General features: G+C 36.7%; 1 protein-coding gene across 3 annotated transcripts in view; it reads right to left on the bottom strand.

Moving 5' to 3' along the window:
- Elp3 (elongator complex protein 3) overlaps nt 1–22,934 on the bottom strand; it is a 184,985-nt gene extending 162,051 nt beyond the window's left edge. For all 3 annotated transcript variants that reach the window (XR_016547428.1, XR_016547427.1, XM_090381923.1), the window contains exons 1-3: nt 22,829–22,934; nt 17,852–17,954; nt 3,564–3,654 (exon numbers count right to left, since the gene is read on the bottom strand). Coding sequence is in view for 1 of the 3 variants with exons in the window: in XM_090381923.1 (XP_090238049.1) it covers nt 3,564–3,654; nt 17,852–17,954; nt 22,829–22,850 (216 nt within the window). In the remaining 2 variants the exon portion in view is untranslated. The remainder of the gene's footprint in view (nt 1–3,563; nt 3,655–17,851; nt 17,955–22,828) is intronic.
- Between the last annotated feature and the right edge of the window lie 596 nt (nt 22,935–23,530).

The following is a 23,530-nucleotide window of genomic DNA, read 5'->3' as shown; positions in this document are numbered from 1 at the left end:
TTCAAAAGTACATCACCAAGGGTGTCAAGACTGATACTCAAGATTTCTAAGAGGTACAAGCTAAAGGTTATAATGATTTATGCACCAACATCAAGCCATGATGATGAAGAGGTTGAAGAAATGTACACCGAAATTGAGAGTCTTCTAGATGAGCAGAAAACCCACTACACTATTATTATGGGGGACTTCAGTGTTAAGGTTGAAAAAAGACAAAACAGCGCAGAAAGGGGAACTATAGGAAATTTTGGAATTGGTGAAAGAATCTCAAGGATTGTCAGTAATGAACACTTTTTACAAGAAAAGGGTGAACAGAAAGTGGACATGGAAGAGTCCAAATGGATTAACAACTAATGAAATCGACTTCATCCTCACTAACAGAAGATATATTGTGAATGATGTTACCATTCTGAATAAGGTAAATGTTGGAAGTGATCACAGAATGGTAAGATGTACACTTGATATAGATGTAGGAAAGGAAAGGAAAAAACTGACTCGAGTAAATAATACAAAGGTCTTTGAGATAACAGAAGAGGAGAAAAAGCAGTATGTACTGGAACTTAAGAACAAGTGTGAGCTTCTGCAGACTGCTGAAGGGCCACAATAGGAATTCAAAAAGAAGGCGGGCCGCACGTAAGTGCGGCCCGCCTTCTTTTTGAATTCCTATTGTGGCCCTTCAGCCCAAAAGTTTGCCCAGGCCTGGTTTATACTGTTCACCAATTAATTTGGGGGAACACAAGAAATAATTTAAAATTGGCACTTTAAAAATTTATTCTTAATTCTGATATTATATTGAATAATAAGGACGAATAATATCTTTAGTAAAAGTAGCCTTTTTATTAAAAAAAAAAAAAAATCATGACCACCTTCCAGTCTAATCCCAGGATAGTGAAACAGGCAAAAATCAAAGGAAAAACTAAGATTATGTGGAAAATTAACATAGGAGCTTGCATGCAGTACACTTTTCTGCACAAACACTGAGCCATAAAGAATTATTTTTTAATGGCTATACTTTTCCAAAAAAAAAAGTGATCAAAAGTGAATACCATACTTGAGGGATACTGAAATAATTTTAAGCTAAAATTGCTAAAACACTATGGACTCTGATCTGGTATATTCCACCATTTCTTTTCTTAATGTTATTCCACCATTGTTGCAGGGTCTACTATTGGATAGTATATGCTGCAATAATGAACTTGCTTGTACACTATCTGAGTAGGAAACGACAACACTATATGTTAAACATACTGCTGAGTCCGTGTGACTTCCCTCACCACTCCACTTTGATAGTCTCATGCAATTTCACTATTACTGTGTGTATGCTAGCAACCAAAAATTAACTCAAAATATCTATTAAAATTATATGAATGTGAACAAGTATTCCTCAAAGTATGGAATTTACTTTTGATCAGGAATTTTTTTTTTTATTTTTTAAAATATTTTTTGACTTCTTCATGACTCCACACTCATGCAAAAAATGTTCCTGTGTGTTACTTTTCCATAGTTTTGGTTTTCCTTTGATTCTGCCCATTTTGCTACTGTGAGGTTTGAGTGAAAGATAATCAGAAATATTTTATTTCAATAACAGAAATAATATTTTAAGATAATCAGAAATATTTTGTTTGGATAACAAGGCTAAAAAATTCAAGAATTAATACTACCACCGGGTTATAACTGTGTCTTATTAGTTAGAGGATAGGATGCTGTGTTCTCTCCTAAGGGAGCAACAGGCTGGACTTGCAGTCATTTTTAAAAATGATACTGTCAGTCAGAAATGATTCGTAAGTCAATCTAAAATTACTAATTTCACCTTTAATTGAATAACATCACAAAAATAGGCGAATCATAAAAGCTCTAAATAATCCTTATGAGAAACTATTTAGATTCTTACTTGATTCTCATCAGTTAATGAATGGAGAATGAGAAATCAAATCTAAGCCAGCAAGTGAGTGGTGTATGGAAGAAAAACTTCCAAATTAACAAGTAATGAAAGTTACCTGTGAGTATAACATCTAGTACTGGGATACACTGGCCCAAAGCAACAAATCAGTAAAGGAGCAGAGTTTTTATTTCAACACAAGGGTTAAAATTAAAAAACCCTGCTTATTTACTAATTTGTTGCTTTTTGGCCAACAAAGGCCAGTATTAGGGGTTATACTCTGGCCAACTTTCATTATGTGTTTAATCAAAAGATTTTCTTCCACACACCACTTGGCTGCTCACTTAAGAGTCTATTATTCACTATTTAGCATGAAGTTTCTAATTAAGACCACTCGCTAATTGAAGAAATTTCAGTAAGAAACAAAACAGTCTGTCATAGTGATGCCTTAAAGTTTTTAATGAGTAATGGATTTACCTCTTCTGGTGATGTTATCACAAAAGTAATTTTTGGTCAAATCATGGATAACAATAGTTTCTAAAAAGAAGTGCAAGCCCAAGCCTGTTGCTGACCCAAGAAAGAAAACAGCAACCCATTCCCATCACAGAAAGACAGAACTACAACAGAGTGATAGTGTTAATTACTGAATCATTTCAACTTTCGCACTGAACTAAGATCCTGCTCCTTTGCTAAAAGGCTGTTTTTACTAAAAATATTTTATCATTATCCAATATAGTAACAGAATAAAGACTAAATCTATAAGTGGTTCATTTTAGACTAGTTCTTACCTTTTTTCTCCTCTAAAAATTAATTGGCAAACAGTGTATGTTAATGGACCTGTTGTCAATTTTTTTTTTGACACATCTGCTAGGTGGTTAACAATCATTTCACAATCTGTTCATCACCGTTTCCTCAGTAACATTACTATTCCTGAATTGACATATTATGATGGGTAAGCAAAATGGCACTTGTCTTTACATAACTCAACACTGTTAAAATTTGCACACCATTTGGAAATAGTGTAATATACCAGACTAGAGTGCTCCCCCAGTACTTCAGCATAACATCATTGCTCCACTGCAGATATGCCTTCCAAGCACAGCTATCTGATAACAGCAGAATGAAGCTTGGATTTCACTATTGTTGTATTTCCAGAAATGGTTTGCATTAAGAAAAAAAAAAAAAATTGTTAGTACACTGATACCATTTGACAAGCACCTGATGAATGACATTTCCTACACAAGATTTCTTAATTGTCCTAATAACACATCTAGGTCATTCTACTAACTTTTCTGAATTATGCATATATTATAGCAAAAGACAGTATGAACCAGAGCTGTAATGCTCAATACGTTCTACGTTGATATCAATATTTGTAAAATAATAAGAGAAGTCTACCTCAATATAGTACATAGAACACTTCTGTATGATACTCTCCAGAAATTAAAACGAAAAAATCAAAAATCTTACATTAGAGTAACAAATAATTAAAAATCAATTTAACACAATTAAAAATCAATTTAATGCAATCAAAAATAAGAAAATTAATTAAAAGAATTTAACAAAAAAATAGCAAAACGATTTTCCTTCCTATCTTTCGGTAGGAAGGAAAATATTGCAGTAAACTTCTCTTATTATTTTACAAAAAATTATAGCAATAGATAAATTTATCATGAATTTCAATTACCTTCTTATAATCAGGCGGTACAGCTGCAATGATATCTACAAGCCTTGGTTGAGTTTCAAGACCATGTCTGGAGGAGACAACACCTTTAACTCTACACACACATACAAAAAAAAAACCAGACCATTTAAATTTCGGTATTTAAAAATCATCTAAAGGACTAACTTCCTATAAACCTAATCATAAGCACTCAAGTTTTTAATTAAAGATCAGTTATAAGTAAACATCACACATCTGATATAACAATAAAATATTTTATAGAAGCATATCACTGTTGCCAAAGTACAAGAACTTACGTTAAAGATATACATCATTGATTAAAGTACATTTCTGAAGTACTCTGAATGAAGTAACCTGACTGATTACAGTAATTTTTAATTATTTTGCTCAATGAAATTTGTGGATTGCCAACGCTGTGATGTAGAAAAGCAAATGACAACACATGCAAGAATGAATTGAATAAAGTGATAAAGAAACCTTGAACTCATTATATAGGTCTATATATAGGAATCATTGTACCAAAGTAACATATAGAAATGTAGCAATATTATTATTATTAATAATAATAATATTATTGTAACATTTCATATTTTAAAGATTGTAGGACAACAGTCAATAACAAAAGATTTCATCTGCAGCAGGCCAAGATAAAATCAAACAATGGGAAAGTAGAAAGATATATGAAAAATAATAGCATCACTGCATTGACTGCTGGTGCTTTTGGAAATATCATTGAGAATTTGAGATCAACACACAGGGAAATGGGAAATATATTGTGCTTGTCAGGGAAATGGGAAATATACTGTGCAAAAAGGATAGGTGGAATAGGACCAGAGTATGTCTGCCAGAGACAAAATTTGATGTTGTACAGCAGATATCGTCTTTTAAGAGCACAAAAGATGATATTGTTGTACATGCTGACACTAATGACATTAAGTGTAGGAGATCTGCAGACTTACTTAACAAGTACATTTCAATACTAAAAAAAAGTCACGAGTTAGGGTTGAATTTGAAAGTGTCTGCAATTCTGCCCAGACACGACAGGAGGGAGTATATGATAAGAGCCCTGCCAATCAATTCAGCCCTGGAGAGGCTGTGCAAGACTCGTGGGGTAGAATTTTTTTCAGCATGGGTCTGTGCTTGCTAACAGAGAGACTGCTTCTACAGGGAGGAAATACACCTAAATAGAAAGGGTGCAAGAATATTTGCTGATGTTATCAAGGCAGTGTTAGGTGGATCGGAAAACTGCTAGCTTGGGGGAGGGATGCACAGACTAATAGATTAACAGCAGCTGGCAGAGGTGAAAGTGATTCTTGCACTACTTCTATTAGAATGAGCAGCAGCCTGGAAATCAAGGTGCTGGGGATTTCAAGGACTGCTGGGAGTCATCGCATAAAAGGTAAATAAATACGCTGCGTAAGGGTAACTAAGAATAAGAACAAGTGCATGTATACTTGCATGCACACCAATGCTAGGTGTGATGTGCTGGTCAAAATATCAAAGGCAGATATTGTTGGGATATCAGAGATGTTGTGTCACACAGATATAAGGAATGCAGAATTGGAATTTGGGGAGTGCAATGTGTATAGAATGGATTTGATTTGATTTTATTGGCGCAAAAACGACTAAAGTATAGAACGGATAGGAAGAGAGGAGGGGTTATGCTATTAAGAAACAAAATCTAAGGCAGTGCATCCAGTTGACATGGGTGGACAGTGCAGTGTTGCGTCAGTTTGCTGTGAAATAAGCAGGGCTGTAGTGGAGGGTATACACTATATACCCTCTGGTTTTTGAAAGACTTGAAAAAATAAATATTATTAAAATATTTACTGAAAATTAAAAAATAAATTTATTAGCATTTGATTCTTAGGTAATACTTATAATTTTATTATTTTTAATATATATGCCATATATATATATATATATATATATATATATATATAAGTAAATAAATATGCTGTGTGTGTGTGTGTGTGTGTTATTTTGTTTTGTTATTTGGTTTTTAGTAGCATTAGCAATTAAGGCCATATTGCCCCGGGAATATGCGGTGGTTCTTCCCTGACCTTTCCGCATCCTCCGTATTTGGCGGTGATGGGATCGAACCCCGGTCTAATCATCTACACACACACGTGTGTGTGTGTGTGTGTGTGTGTGTGTGTGTGTGTGTGTGTGTGTGTGTGTGTGTGTGTGTGTGTGTCTTTGCACCGTATACTCTGTGGAATTCGATTAATAAGCACAATATACTCACTCTCTGCACACTTAATGTTCACAGAGTATATCTTCTGCTAATTTTATGACTACAGCAGTGAAAATAAGCACTGGGAAAGCAAAATTGAGAGGAGAGAGTTATAGGCCTTATGACTGATGAGTACAATGAACTGCACAGGGAAATAGAGTGAGCGAATAAATCAGATTGTATTATAATGGAAGATGTTAACTTTCCAGATATGGACTGGAACTTGGGGTTGGTCACTAGCACACTAGCAAGAGTTTTTTTCGATTTACTGGATGATTGTTTTTTACAGCAGCATGTTCAAGAGGCAACCAGAGGGAGTAATACACTTGATCCGATTATCAGCAATGATTCTTCATGCATTAAGAATCTGCAGATAAAGGAACCACTAGGTGGCAGTGTGGTCACGAGTTGATGTGATTTACTCAAAGGTGTAACTACCATCACGGGTAAAGGGTAGGGTTTTTGTTTTCGTAAAGGTGACTACAGTGGTCTCAGACAGTTTTTAAATTCTATACTGTGGGGCCAACTGATCATGTTACCAACAGCAAATTCTAAATGGGAAGCATCCAAAGAATTAATATTGAAAGCTACTAGAATTTTCATACCAACTAAGAAATATTGTTCACTGTTTAGACCTAAATGAATGTCAGATGAACTAATGAGACTTGTGGCAAAGAAGAATAATTCATGGGATGCATATAAACTATCAGGTGACAGAGAAGCCTATGGTTGATATAAGCTGGCCTGTAATCAAGTCACAAAGGTTAGATTAGACAGCGAGGGCAGATTAGGAGAAATCCATGGCAAAATATGCAAAGTAAAACAGCAAAGAATATTTTACTTACGTAAACGCTAGAAGGAAGGAAATTAATCAGATTGGTCACTTTGTATTGATGGTTCGACTATTGATGATCCTGCTCAGGTAGCTGAGAGACAGAATGAGTATTTTGCATTTACATTCACACATCAGGAGATATTCAGGGAGAGGAATGACAGACGTTTATCAAAATCTGGTAGGGAGCTAAATGATTTTGTAATAACTAAGAGCAAAGTGCAAGAGAAATTGAAGATAAACATAAGAAAAGCATCTGGGATGAATGGGATCTATCCAGTTATATTAAAGAACGCTGCAAAGGAAGTAAGCAAACCCTTAGCCATAATTATTAGAGCTTTCTTGGAGGTCCCCCATGGACTGGAGATGTGCAAATGTATCCCCAATTCACAAAGGAGGAACAAAGGGTGACACGAGTAATTACAGACCTGTTAGTTAAACTTCTGTTCCCAGGAAAATAATGGAGTCACTGGTTAAAGAAGCACTGCAGGATCATCTAGACAAGACTGCAATTATAGTTCAGATATAGCATGGTTTGTTAAGGGGAAGTCTTGTTTGACCAATTTGATTGTATAATAGATAATGACTCTGATGAGTATAATAAGAAATTGTACAGGGAAATAGAGTGGGCCAGTAAATCAGAGAGTCTTATAATGGGGGATTTTAATTTCCCAGATATTGACTGGAATTTGGGGGCTGGTCACTCACACACTAGCAAGGCTTTTGGGGATTTATTGGATGATTGTTTTCTACATCAGCATGTTCGGGAGGCAACTAGAGGGAGTAATACTCTTGATTTGATTATCAGTAGTGATTCTTCATGCATTAAAATTCTGCAGGTAAATGAACCACTAGGTGGCAGTGATCACAGTGTGCTGAAGTGGGATTTACTCAAAGAGGTAACTACCATTAGGGGTAAAGGGAAGGGTTATTGCTTTCATAAAGGCGACTACGATGGACTGAGACAGTATTTAAATTCTATACAGTGGGACCAACTGATGATGTTACCAACAGCAAATTCAAAATGGGAAGCATTCAAAGAACTTATCTTGGAAGCTACTAGGCTTTACATACCAATTAAGAAATATTGTTCAAGGTTTAGGCCTAAGTGGATGTCATATGAACTAATGAGACATATGGCAGAGAATAAAAATGCATGGGATACATACAAATTAACACGTGACACAGAAGCCTATGATAGATACAGTTGATCTGTAACCAAGTTACAAAGGAGGTTAGGCAGGCGAAGGCAGATTACGAGAAATCTTTGGCAAGGGATGCAAAAAAAAACAGCAAAGAGTTCTTTACTTATGTAAACTCTAGAAGGAAGGGGATGAATAAGATTGGTCCACTTGATATCGATGGGTCAACTGTTGATGATCCTGCTCAGGTAGCTAACAAACTAAATGAATATTCTGCATCGACATTCACACATGAGGAGTTATTCAGCGCGGGGAATGCCAGAGGTGTATTCAACTCTGGCATTCCCCTCGAGAATGCCAGAGAATCTTGTAATAACTGAGACTAAAGTGGAGGAGAAATTGTTGAAGATAAATACAAGAAAGGCACGTGGGGTGGATGGGATCCATCCAGTTATATTAAAGGAGGCAGCAAAGGAAGTAAGAAAACCCTTAGCCATAATTATGAGAGCTTCCTTGGACTCAGGGGAAGTACCCATGGACTGGAGATGTGCAAATGTGACCCCAATTCACAAAGGAGGATCAAAGGGCGACACAAGTAATTATAGACCTGTTAGTTTAACTTCTGTTCCCGGAAAATTAATGGAGGCACTGGTTAAAGAAGCACTGCAGGATCATCTAGACAAGACTTCAGTTATGGCTCAAACACAGCATGGTTTTGTTAAGGGGAAGTCTTGCCTGACCAATTTGATTGGATACTATGATGCAGTCACAAAAGAACTGGATGCAGGGAATAACTTTGATATTATATACTTGGATCTTAGAAAGGCTTTTGATACTGTTGCACATGGAAGACTGCTGCACAAATTGGAGCAGTGTGGCATTGGAGGCAAATTGCTGCTATGGATAAAGGGGTGGTTGAGGGGGAGAAGACAGAGAGTGGTAATCAATGGACACTGCTCATAGTGGACTAATGTTATTAGTGGAGTCCCTCAGGGTTCAGTATTGGGTCCATTATTGTTTTCTGTATTTATAAATGATATTGATGATGGTATATCAAGCTTAATGTCCAAGTTTGCAGACGACACGAAGGTTGGCAGGGTTGTCAAGGACACTACTGACACTATGCTACTGCAACAGGATCTGGAAAGGTTGAGCAGATGGGCTGAGAGGTGGCAAATGAAGTTTAACATTGACAAATGTAAAGTACTACATATGGAAAACAGCAACCCCAGAGCAAAGTATCAACTCTGTGGTACTACACTGACAGTGGTAGAGAATGAAAGGGACCTGGGGGGTGATTGTGCAGGCAGATATGAAGTTTTCTGAGCAGTGCAGACGGGCTGCAAGAGTAGCTCATGGTGTATTGTCGATGATATATAGGAATTTTTCTAGCAGGGATAAGGAGATGATTATTCCCTTGTATAAGGCAATGGTCAGGCCACACCTAGAATACTGTATACAGGTCTGGAGGCCTCATTTCAAGAAGGATGTAGAGATGCTGGAACGAGTACAGAGAAGAGCAACAAGATTGGTGAATGGAACAAAGGGGTGCTCTTACGAAGAAAGCCTTAAGTTTTGCAAATTACAGTGTCTGGAGAATAGGCACCAGTGAGGTGATCTGATAGAGGTGTATAAAGCCTTGAATGGTTTTAGCATGCTCAATGCTGATGGGATTCTTCATCTTGCTCAGAATAATCACCTGAGAGGGCATAAATTCAAATTGAGGAAAGACAGATGTAGGATAGACGTGAGGAAATTTGCCTTTAGCCAGCGGGCGGTTGGTTGGTGGAACAGACTTCCATCCCTTGTCGTAGAAGTTGATAGCCTAAATAAGTTTAAGGCTCAGCTGGACAGGTATTTCGAACGAACAGAGGGGTGAAGTGGAAGTGGTTATTTTTTATTTATTTATTTATTTATTATTTTTTTTTTTTTTTTTGGCTGATGCTGCATAAGCTTGCTTTCTTACATCAAATGCCTCTACTAATGCTAATGCTAATAATATGATATAGTTACAAGAGAACTGGATGAAAACAATAGTTTTGATAGCGTATACTTGGGTTTCAGGAAAGCTTTTGATACTGTTGCACATCAAATACTACTGTACAAAGTAGAGCAGTATTGCATTATGGGCAAGTTGTTATAATGGGTAAAAGGGTGGTTGAGTGGGAGAAGACAGAATGGTAATCAATGGACACTGCTCTTCATGGATTAATGTTATTAGTGGAGTTCTCCAGGATTCGGTGTAGGTCCATTGTTGTTTTTCTATATTTTTCAATGATATTGATGAAGGTATATCAGGCTTAATGTCCAAGTTTGCAGATGATACGAAGGTTAGCATGGTTGTTAATGACAGTATGCTACTGCAACAGGATCTAGAAAAGTTGGTCAAATGGGCTGAGGTGCCAACTGAAGTTTACCATTGACAAATGCAAAGTACTACGTATGGGTAGTAGTAACCCCAGAGTAATATACCAACTGTGCGATACTACACTCAGTGTAGTAAAAAACGAAAAAGACCTGCGCGTAATTGTGAAGTCAGATATGAAGTTTTCTGAGCAGTACAGATAGACTTCCAGAGAAGTTCCTGGTGTCTTGTCAATGATATACAGGAATTTTGCTAGCAAGGAGGTGATTATCCTCTTGTATAAGGCAATCGTCAGGCCACACCTTGAGTATTGCATACAGATCTGGAGGTCTCATTTTAGGAAGGATGTACGGCTGTTGGAACGAGTATGAGGGGCAACGCGATTGATGGGGGGAACAAAGAGTTGCTCTTACGAAGGAAGGCTTAAGTTCTGCAAATTGCAGAATCTGGAGACTAGTCACCTGCGAGGTGATCTGATTAAGGTGTATAATGCCTTGAATGGTTTGAGCAAGCTCAAAGCTGATGGGATTCTTTCTCCTGCCCAAATTAATCACCTGAGGGGACATAAATTCAAATTGAGGAAAGACAGTTGTGGAATTAGATGTGTGGAAATTTTCCTCTAGCCAGTGGGTGGTTGGGTGCTAGAACAAACTTCCATTTGTTGTTGTTGTTGAAGTTGACAGCTTAAATAAATTCAAGGCAGAACTAGACAACCATCTGGAATGAATGGATGGATGAAATGGGAAGGTTTTTTTTTTTTTTTTTGACTAATACTGTATAAGATTATTTTCTCGCATCATATGCCTCTATTAATGCTAATAGTAGTGAAGATGCTTTTTACTGTCAATGATTATCTGCGATAGGGCTTGTTTCAAATTTGGAAACAAATCAATATGTAATGTGAGCAATGGTCAAACCGAGATTCTTCTCCCAAGAAAAAAAAAATTAAACTTCTCCCTCAAATCAGAAGCTAACATCCTTTTTTTTTTTTTTTTTTTTAAGCATTTTTTAACCAATAAAGATTTCTTGCACTTTTCATCACTGATTATTTTTACTTTATTTTATTCATTCATTCATTAGGTAACTGATCATATTTATTTTTATATCGAAATGTATATTTTTATCACTTTAGTTTTTAACTGTTTTTATTGTAAACTTTAATAAAAAGCTTGAAGCCTCATTTATGTTGAAAAGCATTGCGAGCTTCAGGAAGGAAAATCGTTTTGCAATTTTTTCATTAAATTAATTTTTTACTTAATTAAATTGATTTTTAAGTGTTCATTTGATTTTGAATTATTTCTTACTGTAATGTAAGATTTTCGATTTTTTAATTGTTTTCGTTTTAATTTCTTCAGAGTATCATATGGAAGTGTTCTACATATCATATTGAGGTAAACTTCTCTTATTCTTTTACAAATATTGATATCAATGTAGCATGTATTGAGCATTATAGCTCTTGTTCATACTCTCATAGTAATGTGTCAAAACACAGCCTGTTAAACATGTTTGACAAATGGATAACCAATTGTAGGATGTGTATTGCATGTAAAGGAAAACATTTTACTAAATAATGAATTAATAAAATGATTCAAAGTTAACAAACAGCTAGTCTATAACTATAACATTTTCATCCCGCTCCCATTCTTATTTGTTTACTAATAACTTATATATAAATATTAAGAAATGTCCCAATCCAGGGGAAAATCTTGGGAACCTATGATGATAACAGGAGTAGGTGTAATAAGCAATAAGTCAGAACTTTTGATTTTTCATGTGAGAGAATATAATCTGAAAAATTTTAGATTCAGTGGAGCATGCAGAAGAGAAAATATTTATGCCTTTTCACTTAGCAGAACAGGGGGGCAACCGGGCCCCTTCTGGAGCACAATTGTAATCACAGTAGAAAGAAATTTAAAATTCTATGCATGCTTGGTTACAAAATGAAAGTTTTTATTTGATGTTCAGATATTTTTAACAAATCTGGTCCTGGACCTTTTTGTTCACAACTAAGTCATAGTACTTTAAAACAGTCTAGGCTGACTACATGCATTAGCTTTAGTAGAGGCATATGATGCAAAAAAGCAAGCTTATGCAGCATCAGCCAGAAAAAAAAAAAAAAAAAACACCACTCCCATTTCACTCCTCTGTTAGTTCGAAATACCTGTCCAGCTGAGCCTTAAATTTATTTAGGCTATCAACTTCCACAACAAGGGATGGAAGTCTGTTCCACCAACCAACCACCTGCTGGCTAAAGGTAAATTTCCGCATATCTATCCTACATGTCTTTCCTCAATTTGAATTTATGCCCCCTCATGTGATTATTCTGAGCAAGAGAAAGATTCCAGTTGGCACTGAGCATGCTCAAACCACTCAAGGCTTTATACACCTCAATCACATCACCTCGCCGGTGCCTAGTCACCAGACACTATAATTTACAAAACTTAAGCCTTTCTTCGTAAGAGCAATCCTTTGTTCCATTCACTAATCTTGTTGCCTTTCTCTGTACTCGTTTCAGCAGCTCTACATCCTTCTTGAAATGAGGCCTCCAGACCTTTATACAGTACTCAAGGTGTGGCCGGACCATTGCCTTATACAATGGAATAATCACCTCCTTATAGAAAAGGGATGGAATATCACCTCCTCCCTGCTAGAAAAATTACTGTATATCATTGACAAGAAACCATGAGCTACTCTTGCAGCATATCTGCATATCTGCCTGCACAATTACCCCCAGGTCCTTTTCATTCTCTACCACTGTCAGTGTAGTACCACAGAGTTGATACATTGCTCTGGGGTTACTGTTTTCCATATGTAGTACTTTATATTTGTCAATGTTAAACTTCATTTGCCACCTCTCAACCCATCTGCTCAACCTTTCCAGATCCTGTTGCAGCAGCATAGCGTCAGTAGTGTCCTTAACAACCCTGCCAACCATTGTATCGTCTACAAACTTGGATATTAAGCTTGATATACCATCATCAATATCGTTTATAAATATAGAAAACAATAATGCGCCCAACACTGAACCCTGAGGGACTCCACTAATATTAGTCCACGATGAGCAGTGTCCATTGATTACCACTCTCTGTCTTCTCCCCCTCAACCAACCCTTTATCCATAGCAGCAATTTGCCTCCAATGCCACATTGCTCCAATTTGTGCAGCAGTCTTCCATGTGCAACAGTATCAAAAGCCTTTCTAAGATCCAAATATATAATATCAAAGTTATTCCCTGCATCCAGTTCTTTTGTCACTGCATCATAGTATCCAATCAAATTGGTCAGGCAAGACTTTCCCTTAACAAAATAATGCTGTGTCCGGAGCTATAACTGAAGACTTGTCTAGATGATCCTGCAGTGCTTCTTTAACCAGTGCCTCCATTAATTTTCCTGGAACAGAAGTTAAACTCACAGGTCTATAATTACCTGTGTCAGCCTTTGATACTCCTTTGTGAATTGGGGTCACATTTGCACATTTCCAGTCTATGGGTACATAATTATGGCAAAGGGTCTGCTTACTTCCTTTGCTGCCTCCTTTAATATAACTGGATAGATCCCATCCACCCCGGGTGCCTTTTTTATGTTTATCCTCAACAATTTCTCTTCCACTTTCCTCTCAGTTATTACAAAATCATCTAGCTCACTGCCAGAGTTTACTTCACCTCTGGCATTCCCCTTCCTGAATAACTCCTCATGTGTAAATGTAGCTGCAAAATACTCGTTTAGTTTGTTAGCCACCTAAGCAGGATCCTCAACTGTTGAACCATCAATATCCAGTGGACCAATCTGATTCATCCCTTTCCTTCTAGAGTTTACATAGGTAAAAAACTCTTTTCTGTTTTTCTTTGCATGATTTCTCATAATCTTCCTTTGCCTGCCTAATCTCCTTTGTGACTTGATTACAGACCAGCTTATATCTCTCATAGGCTTCCATGTCACCCATTAATTTATATGTACCCCATGCATTTTTCTTCTCTGACATATGTCTCATTAGTTCATCTGACATCCATTTAGGCCTAAACCTTGAACCATATTTCTTAGTTGGTAAGTAAAGCCTAGTAGCTTCCAAGATAGGTTCTCTATATGCTTCCCATTTTGAATTTTCTGTTGGTGACATCATCAGTTGGTCCCACTGAATAGAATTTAAATACTGTCTCAGACCATCGTAGTCACGTTTACGAAAGCAAAAACCCTTCCCTTTACCCCTGATGGTAGTTACCTTTTTGAGTAAATCCCACTTCAGCACACTGTGATCACTGCAACCTAATGGTTCCTTTATCTACAGATTCTTAATGCACGAAGAATCATTACTGATAATCAGATCTTACTCCCTCTAGTTGCCTCCCGAACATGCTGATGTAGAAAACAATCATCCAATAAATCCACAAAAGCCTTGCTAGTGTGTGAGTGACCAACCCACAAATTCCGGTCAATATCTTGGAATTTAAAATCCCCTATTATAAAACTCTCTGATTTTCTGGCCCACTCTATTTCCCTGTACAGTTTCTTATTATACTCATCAGAGTCATTAGGACTATAGCACACTCCTACTCTCAATTTTGATCTCCCAATGCTTAGGTCACACCAAACTGACTCGACACTGCACAGTCCTGCGATGTCATCTGGCTTCACTTCCTTGGAATTTCTTAACTAATAGCATAACCCCTCCTCCCTTCCTATCCTGTCTATCCTTTCTGCACACATTGTACTCCTCAAATTCCAGTTCTGCATTCCTGATATCTGTGTGACATCACGTCTCTGATATCCCAACAATATCTGCCTTTGATGTTTTGAGCAATACCTCAAATTCATCAAATTTATTTACTAAACTCCTAGCATTGGTGTACACACAAGTATACATGCACCTGCTCCTATTCTTAGCTACCCTAACACAACCCATGTGTTTACTTGTACCGCAATGACTCCCAGCAGTCTCTGAAATATCCTGCAACTTGTTTTCCAGGCTGCTGCTCATTCCAATAGAAGCAGTGCAAGAATCACTTTCGCCTCTGCCAGTGGCTACTGTTAATCTATTAGTTATTGTATCCCCCCCCCCAAGCTAGCAGTTTTCCGACCCGCATACGACTGCCTCGATAGCATCAGCAAATATTCTTGCACCCTTTCTATTTAAGTGTATCCCATCCCTGTAGAAGCAGTCCCTTCTGTTAACAAGTACAGACCAGGCTGAAAAAAATTCCACCCCTTGAGCCTTGCACAATCTTTCCAGGGCCGAATTGATCGACAAGGCTCTCATCATATACTCCCTCCTATCGTGTCTGGGCAGAATTGCAGACACTTTCAAATTCAACCCCAATTCAGGGCTTTTTTTCAACAGTGACTTGTACTTGTTAAGTAATTCCACCAGTCTCCTACTCTTAATATCAATAGTGTCAACGAGTACAACTATATCACCTTTTGTGCCCTTAAAAGATGATATCCGCTCTACAATGTCATCAACCTTTGCCCCTGGCAGACATACCCTGGTCCTGTTCCACCTATCCTTTTTACACAGCATGTTCCCCGTTTCCCTGACAATAGAGTCACCAACAACTACTAGTTCCTGGGGGACCAGTGCATTCTGCCTTGGAAATACTCAGATGATAATTACAGTTTAATTTTACTGAATGTGAGGTACTGCACCCAGGTAATAATAATCCAAGGGCAACGTAGAGATTATGTGAGAGAAGAGGTAAAGGCAGTTAATAACAAGAACTTGGACGTGATGACACATGAAATTCTCCATGCAGTGCAAACAAGTAACTATGAAGGCACATGGTTTATTATCAATAACTTAATGGACCTTTTCACATATTAAAGATGTTATAATTCCTTTATACAATGCAAGATCAAAAAGTACCAGGACTGAATTTAAAAATATCTGAACATAAAATAAGGAAAACTATTTCACTTTTTAACCAACAGTTTTTCAATGCTGTTCAGAATAATTTCATACAGTCATTTTTTTAAATGTCACTTTATGGACAAATCTCTATAAAATTTTGCTTTTTGTTGAAGAAATCAACCTCAGGGAGAGTAGAAATAACTGTTGGAGCAAACAATAAAAATGATTTATGAAGGGGGATAATAATTGAGTGGTATGAGCACTGGATGTGATATTGAGGGTAGTGCAAGGTGTGGGAAATGCTGAACATCAAGAAATACTAGAATTATTGATTATGAAAGCAAAATTCATTACAGATTAACATCAGGGCAGGATGCTATTGTTAATAAGACTATGTACTTCAAAATCATTATGTGACTAAGGGATGCAATCAGAAGAAAGCAACCAGATTGGTATATAAAGAAAAGCTGGAAACTACTATGCCAATAGTCAATACTCTATGTCAAAACTCATCATGTGACAATCCTGAATACCATTCCAAACACATTAACTGTCTTATATCATCATCCTTATTCACCCAATCTTGCATCATGTAATTTTAGTTTTTTTCCCAAACTGATGAAATCAGTAAAAGGAACAATCTCATTTCAGTACAGAAGCAGAAGTTACAGTAGCTAATTACAAATACAAGAGGATTTTTAAAAAAAAGGTTTTTTTGTAGTTATACAATTGATGGGGGTGGGGAGAACAGCAATATAGCCAAGGTGATTATTTTGAAAAACTCAATGTACAATTATCTGTAAACATTATATTTGTTTAAATTAAAATTTTATCCTGGAACCTTTTAACCCTACCTTACGTAAGACAATTATGAAACTACACTTGGAAAACTATTTAGGTCTAGAAGTTGAAGCTGAAAAAGCATCACTTCTTGGACTGATTCAGAAAAGGGAAACTAAAAGGAGTACAAAAGGAAATCCCTCAGAGAGAAAAAAAAACTGACATTATGGTTTGCAGAGACTGAAGAATAAACAACTGGGGAAGAGGGGAGAGGTCTAATTGAGGTATATAAGGCCCTGAAAAGGATGAGTAAAATCTTTTATATTTTTGCTAGCAGGGGAACACTATTACATAAACTGAAGGAGAGAAACAACAGAGTGAAGCTTAAGAACTTAGACCAGCAAATGAATACTAGTGGAATAAATTACCTGCCAGAATCAAATGAGGTTGAGAGCTCAAAAAGTTCAGGGAAGAATTGGATGGATACTTACTGGCACTTTTGGCAATTCAATATTAATACTTAATGTTAAATATTAATTATATTATATATTAATATATATATTATATTATATATATATATTATATATATATTATATTAATTATATATAAATGGAAACTAGGCACCAGCGAGGTGATCTGATAGAGGTGTACAAAGCCTTGAATGGTTTGAGCATGCTCAATGCTGATGGGATTCTTCCTCTTGCTCAGAATAATCACCTGAGAGGGCATAAATTCAAATTGAGGAAAGACAGATGTAGGATAGATGTGCGGAAATTTGCTTTTAGCCAGCGGGTGGTTGGTAGGTGGAACAGACTTCCATCCCTTGTCGTGGAAGTTGATAGCCTAAATAAGTTTAAGGCTCAGCTGGACAGGTATTTCGAACGAACAGAGGGGTGAAGTGGAAGTGGGTTTTTTTTTTTTTGGCTGATGCTGCATAAGCTTGCTTTCTTGCATCAAATGCCTCTACTAATGCTAATGCTAATATAAATAAAATTATAGACTAGCAGACAAAGTCAAACTTTTTGAAAATCTTCAAAAAACTATTTTTTTTAATATTTAAAAAAAAAAAAAATTAAAAATGCAGTTTAAAATTTACTTGTTAAGGTTCACATCTTTTCCTTCCTTATGAGCTCTAATTAATTCTTGGATAATCTCAGCAACAGTCTTTATCATCAATTCTTCCTTGCTTAATAAAGAACCTGCAAAATATTTCAAAATAAACAACAAAAACTAGTGCATAAGTATTTCAGAAGTAACAAAAAAAAATTCACTGCCTTCTTCAGACATGTTCAAAATCCCTAAAATAAATGAACTTATAACTAAAATAACTAACACATACTAAAAACAGTATGTAAATTTTTTTTCTAAATAAACAGATACATTTACCGTCAGCGTAATGAAATCAAGTTACAACAGTACCAATTTCCTACTCACTGCATGCTATTTTAACAATGCCTCAAAGTATAACAGAAATTTATCCAAAAAAGGATGACGGTGTTAGAACTGGTTTCACACAAACCATTTGCTAAAGCTAATTGCAGCTTGAATTATACAAAAATAGATTAATGAGTTAGACATGTTAGCAGGTTCTATCTTTAGCCAAATCATTTCCTGATTCATTTCCTTTCTTCTAGAATTTATAAGCTGTTTGTTATTTGGTTTTTAGGAGCACTAGCAACTAAGGCCATATTGCTCCGGGAATATGCGGTAGTCATTCCCTGACCTTTCCGCATCCTCCGTATTTGGTGGTGACGGGCTCGAACCCCGGTCTAATCAAGAAGCGTGTGCTACGCACTGTTACCTGGCTTCGTAGGCGCCTGATTTATAAGCAAAGAAGGCTTTGCTGTTTTTCTTTGCATCCTTATGGCTATATCTACCATAGGCTTCTATGGCACTCATAATTTATATGCATCCCATCCATTTGAGTAAACCTTGAACAATATTTCTTAGTTGGTATGAAAAGCCTAGTAGCTTTCAAGATTAATTCCTTGAATGCTTCTCATGCAGAATTTTCTGTTCAAAATGTCATCAGTTGATCCCAATGTATAGAATTTAAAAACAGTGTGAGACCACTGTAGTCACCTTTACGAAAGCAAAAACCCTTCAGTTTACCCCTAATGGTAGTTACATCTTTAAGTAAATCCTGCATCAGTACACTGTGATCACTGCCACCTAGTGGTTCCTTTATCCGCAGATCCTGAATGCATGAATAATCACACTTGATCTGATTATCAGTATTCTGATAATCAGATCAAGAGTATTACTCCCTCTGGTTGCCTCTCAAACATGCTGCTGTAGAAAACAGTCATCCAATAAATCCACAAGTCTTGTTAGTGTGTAAGTCACCAGTCTACAAGTTCCAGTCAATATCTGGGAAGTTGAAATCCTCCATTATAAGATTTTCTGATTTACTGGCCCACTGTTTCTCTGCATATTTCATTGTATTCAATAGTCATTAGGCCTATAACACACTCCTATTTTCAATTTTGCTTTCACAGTGCTTATGTCACACCAAACAGACTCAACACTGCACTGTCCACCCATGTCAACTGGATGCACTTTCTTAAATTTTGTGTTTCTTAACTAACAGCATGACCCCTCCCCCCTTCCTATCCTATCTACTGTCTATCCTTTCTGTACTCATTATACTCTCTATATTCCATCTCTGCAGGGTGGCTTATATCTGTGTGACACCATGTACCTGATATCCCAACAATATCCACCTTTGATGTCTTAACCAGCACTTCAAATTCAGATTTCAATGTATCAAACAAAAAAAATTTCATCTTTCTATCACAACTACTTTTCCGTGAATAGAAATCTTTTTTTGACTCCTCCTATCCACATATATATACTTCCATTAGCACAGTTTTTCTGAATTGACAACTATAATTTCCTCATTCTTTTCCAAATCAGTCCAAACGCGGTTTGAAATGAGTCAGCATCCATTCACTGGTCAACTTCAAACTCACAGAGCAAACTTTTCCTTTTCCTCATTTTCCCCTTCTACATCTGATTTTTTTTTAGCTGATGCTGTATGAGCTTGTTTTCTTGCATCGTATATTAATGATCTCTGGAATAACCTTTCTTTATGCATATTTCCCAAAAATTAGTCAGACATGAAGGGTCAATGATAAAAGATACACTTGACATTGATGGTTCAACTGTTGATGATCCTACTCAGGTGGCTGACAAACAATGGGTATTTCGCATCTACATTAATACACAAGGAACTCTGTAGGGAGGGGGAGGCCAAAAGCTTATCAAACTTGAACAGGGAGCTACACGATTTTGTAATATCTAAGAGCAAAGTGGAGGAGAAATTGTCGAAGTTAAACATAAGAAAGGCACCTGGGGTGGATGGGATCTATCCAGTTATATTAAAGGAGGCAGAAAGGAAGTAAGCAAACCTTAGCCACAATTATGATGTTATCCTTGGGCTCAGGGAGGTCCCCACGGACTGGAAATGTGCAAATGTAACCCCAATTCACAAAGGGGAATCAAATGGTGACACAAGTAATTACAGACGTGTTAATTTAACTTCTGTTCTGAGGATAATAATGGAGTCACTGGTTAAAGAAGCATTGCAGGATCATCTAGGCAAGACTGCAGTAATAATTCAGACACAGCATGGGTTTGTTAAGGGTAGGTCTTGTCTGACCAATCTGATTGGATACTATGATGTGGTGACAAAGGAACTGGATGCAAAAAATTATTTTGATATCACATACTTGGATTTCAGGAAAGCTTTTGATACTGTTGCACATGGAATACTGTACAAATTGTTATTGCAGTATGGCATTAAGGAGAAGTTGCTAAAATGGATAAAGGAATAGTTGAGCGAAAGACAGAGAGTGGTAATCATTGAACACTGCTCTTCATGGACTAATGTTATTAGTGGAGTCCCCCACCCAGGGTTTGGTGTTGGGCCCATTGTTGTTTTGTATATTTATCAATGATATTGATGAAGGTATATCAGGCTTAATGTCCAAGTTAGCATATAATACAAAGGTAGGAAGGGCTGTTAATGACAGTATGCTACTGCAACAGGATATAGAAAAGTTGGACAGATGGGCTGAGAAGTGGCAATTGAAGTTTAACACTGACAAATGCAAAGTACTACATATGGGCAGAATTAACCCCAGAGCAACGTATCAACGTGCAGTACTACACTCAGGGTAGCAGAGAATGAAAAAGACCTGGGGGTAATTGTGTAATTAGATATGAAGTTTTTCTGAGCAGTGCAGACAGGCTACCATAGCAGTTCATGGGATCTTGTCAATGATATACAGGAATTTTGCTAGCAGGGATAAGAAGGTGATTATCCTTTTGTAAAAGGCAATGGTCAGGAATTTGCACATGGAATACTGTGAATACTGTTAGGCCACACCTTGAGTATTACATATAGATCTGGAGGCCTCATTTTAGGAAGGTTGTAGGGTTGCTAGAAAGAGTACAGAGAAGGGCAACAAGATTGGTGAGGGGAACAAAGGTGTGCTCTTACCAAAAATGCATAAGTTCTTCAAATTACAGTGTCTGGAAACTAACCACCTGTGAGGTGATCTGATGGAAGTATATAAGGCTTTGAATGCTTTGAGCAGGCTCAATGCTGATAGGATACTTTCTCTTACCCAGATTACGAACTTAAGGAGACAAATTCAAATTGAGGAAAGAGTTATAGAATAGATGTGTGGAAATTTGCCTTTAGTCAGCAGGTAGTTGATTGCTGGATCAAACTTCAATCTGTCATTGTGGAAGCTGACAACTTAAATAAATTTAAGGAAGAACTGAACAAAATTTTGGAGCGAATGGATGGGCGAAATGGGAATTTTTTTTTTTTTTTTTGGTTGATGCTGTATAAGCTTGCTTTCTTGCATCGTAGCTCCTCGTTATAATTTGGTGTACTTCTGATGTTCCATACAGATCATCACTTAGGTCTGAACCTTGAACTATATCTCTTAGTTGATATAAAAAGCTAAGTAGCTTCTATAACTACTTCCCTAAAGTCTCCCATTTAGAATTTGCATTGATAACATCATCAGTTGGTCCCACTGAAAGAAATTTAAAAACTGTCTATGACAATGATTTTGCTTTCATACCTTCAGATACAAAAGCAAAATCCATACCCCTAGACAGTAGTTATATCTTTAAGTATATCCCACATCAACATATTATGATTCACTACCAGCTAATGATTCCTTTATCTGGATAGTCTTCATTCATAATGAAACCACTTATAATCAGATCAAAAGTACTGCTTTCTCTTGTTGCCTAACATGCTGCTGAAGATTAGTGTGTAAGTGACCAATCCATAAGCTCCAGTCAATATCTGGAAAGTCCTCCATAATAAGATATTCAGTTCTAGCTGCCTGTGTAGTTATTCATTATACTCATCATAATTATGATGTATCAACCCACATCAACTGGCCATCCTGTACACATTTTTGTCCAGGAAAGATAACTCTTTGTGTCCACATCATTACTTTGGTTACCTTCATTCATAATAAACAAATGGTCGACAATTGACAAGTAATCATACTTTTCATGAATACAATTAAGTGACATATTGCAGCATGATGACTGCACTATGTCACTAGCTGTACTCCCAGTTAGTGAAGAATGATGATATATGTCCCAAAGGTCACACATTACATGTACAAAATCAAAATGGGTGACCTAAGGGTTATGAGGAGGGCCCGCACAGTTGGCAGGATAGATTATGGTCTAGCTACTACTCATAATTTAGTCTGCAATTAATTATAGATTCATTTGCATTTAATTTTCTCAAACGATTACTTTGGTACATTGAAAGATTTCTCTAATCCGCTAATCACATCTCACTGTAATCCTCCTAGAATAGTTCATAAAATTTTAAATAATAATAATATTATTAGCCATATGGTGCAAGGAAGCCTGAGGCTTATGCTGCACCAGCCAAAAAAAAAAAAAAAAAAAAAAAATCTGAATTACCCAAAGAGAGAGAGAGAGAGAAGTAGCAAGAAAGAGAAGAATAATGATATATGTCCCAAAGGTCACACATTACATATACAAAATATCACACTAAAAACATTACCTTTCGTCTTGTTCTTAACCATGCTTGATATAACAGCAACAATAACAAAATAACGAAACTGAAGGCTACTTGTTGATGACAAAACCCACACACATGGCTAACTACGATAAAATGCGAAGTTAACCATACATAAACACTTCTACGACATCTAACGGGAAAAAACACACATATAGTATATATCACAGAGTAGTGACATTTCTTACTTCTCTGTGGTATATATTTTATAAGATTTTCAGTACTGTATATACAGTAAGGAAAATCTCATGGGGATTTGGTTATTGAGCATATTATTATTATTATCCATATGGTTCAAGGAAGCCTGAGGCTTATGCTGCACCAGTCAAAAAAAAAATTCTGAGTTACCCTGAGAGAGAGAGAGAGAGAGAGAGAGAGAGAGAGAGGGAAGGGAATCACCAAGAAAACGACCTGGGTGTGCCAAACCCATACTCAGTGATCAGGAAATTGTGACCACCTATATAATACCGTGTTGGGTCACAGTTCGCACGGATAACAGCCAATATTCACGATATCAGATCCAATAGATATCTGAAGATGTCCGTAGGGATCTGCAGCCATGCTACTTGCAAGACTTTCCACGGTGTCAGAACAGATGACAGTTACGTGTCTATACGCCTCACTTCTCGTTCCAAAACATCCCACAGGTGTTCAATTGGATTGAGGTCAGGCGAATTTGGAGAACAA

The sequence above is a fragment of the Mastigoproctus giganteus genome, chromosome 9 (genome assembly GCF_048544385.1).
Source record: "Mastigoproctus giganteus isolate SK-2022 chromosome 9, ASM4854438v1, whole genome shotgun sequence".
Taxonomy (NCBI): Eukaryota; Metazoa; Arthropoda; class Arachnida; order Uropygi; family Thelyphonidae; genus Mastigoproctus; species Mastigoproctus giganteus.
The sequence above is the reverse complement of the archived record's forward strand: the minus strand, read 5'-3'. Positions and strand labels throughout refer to the sequence as shown.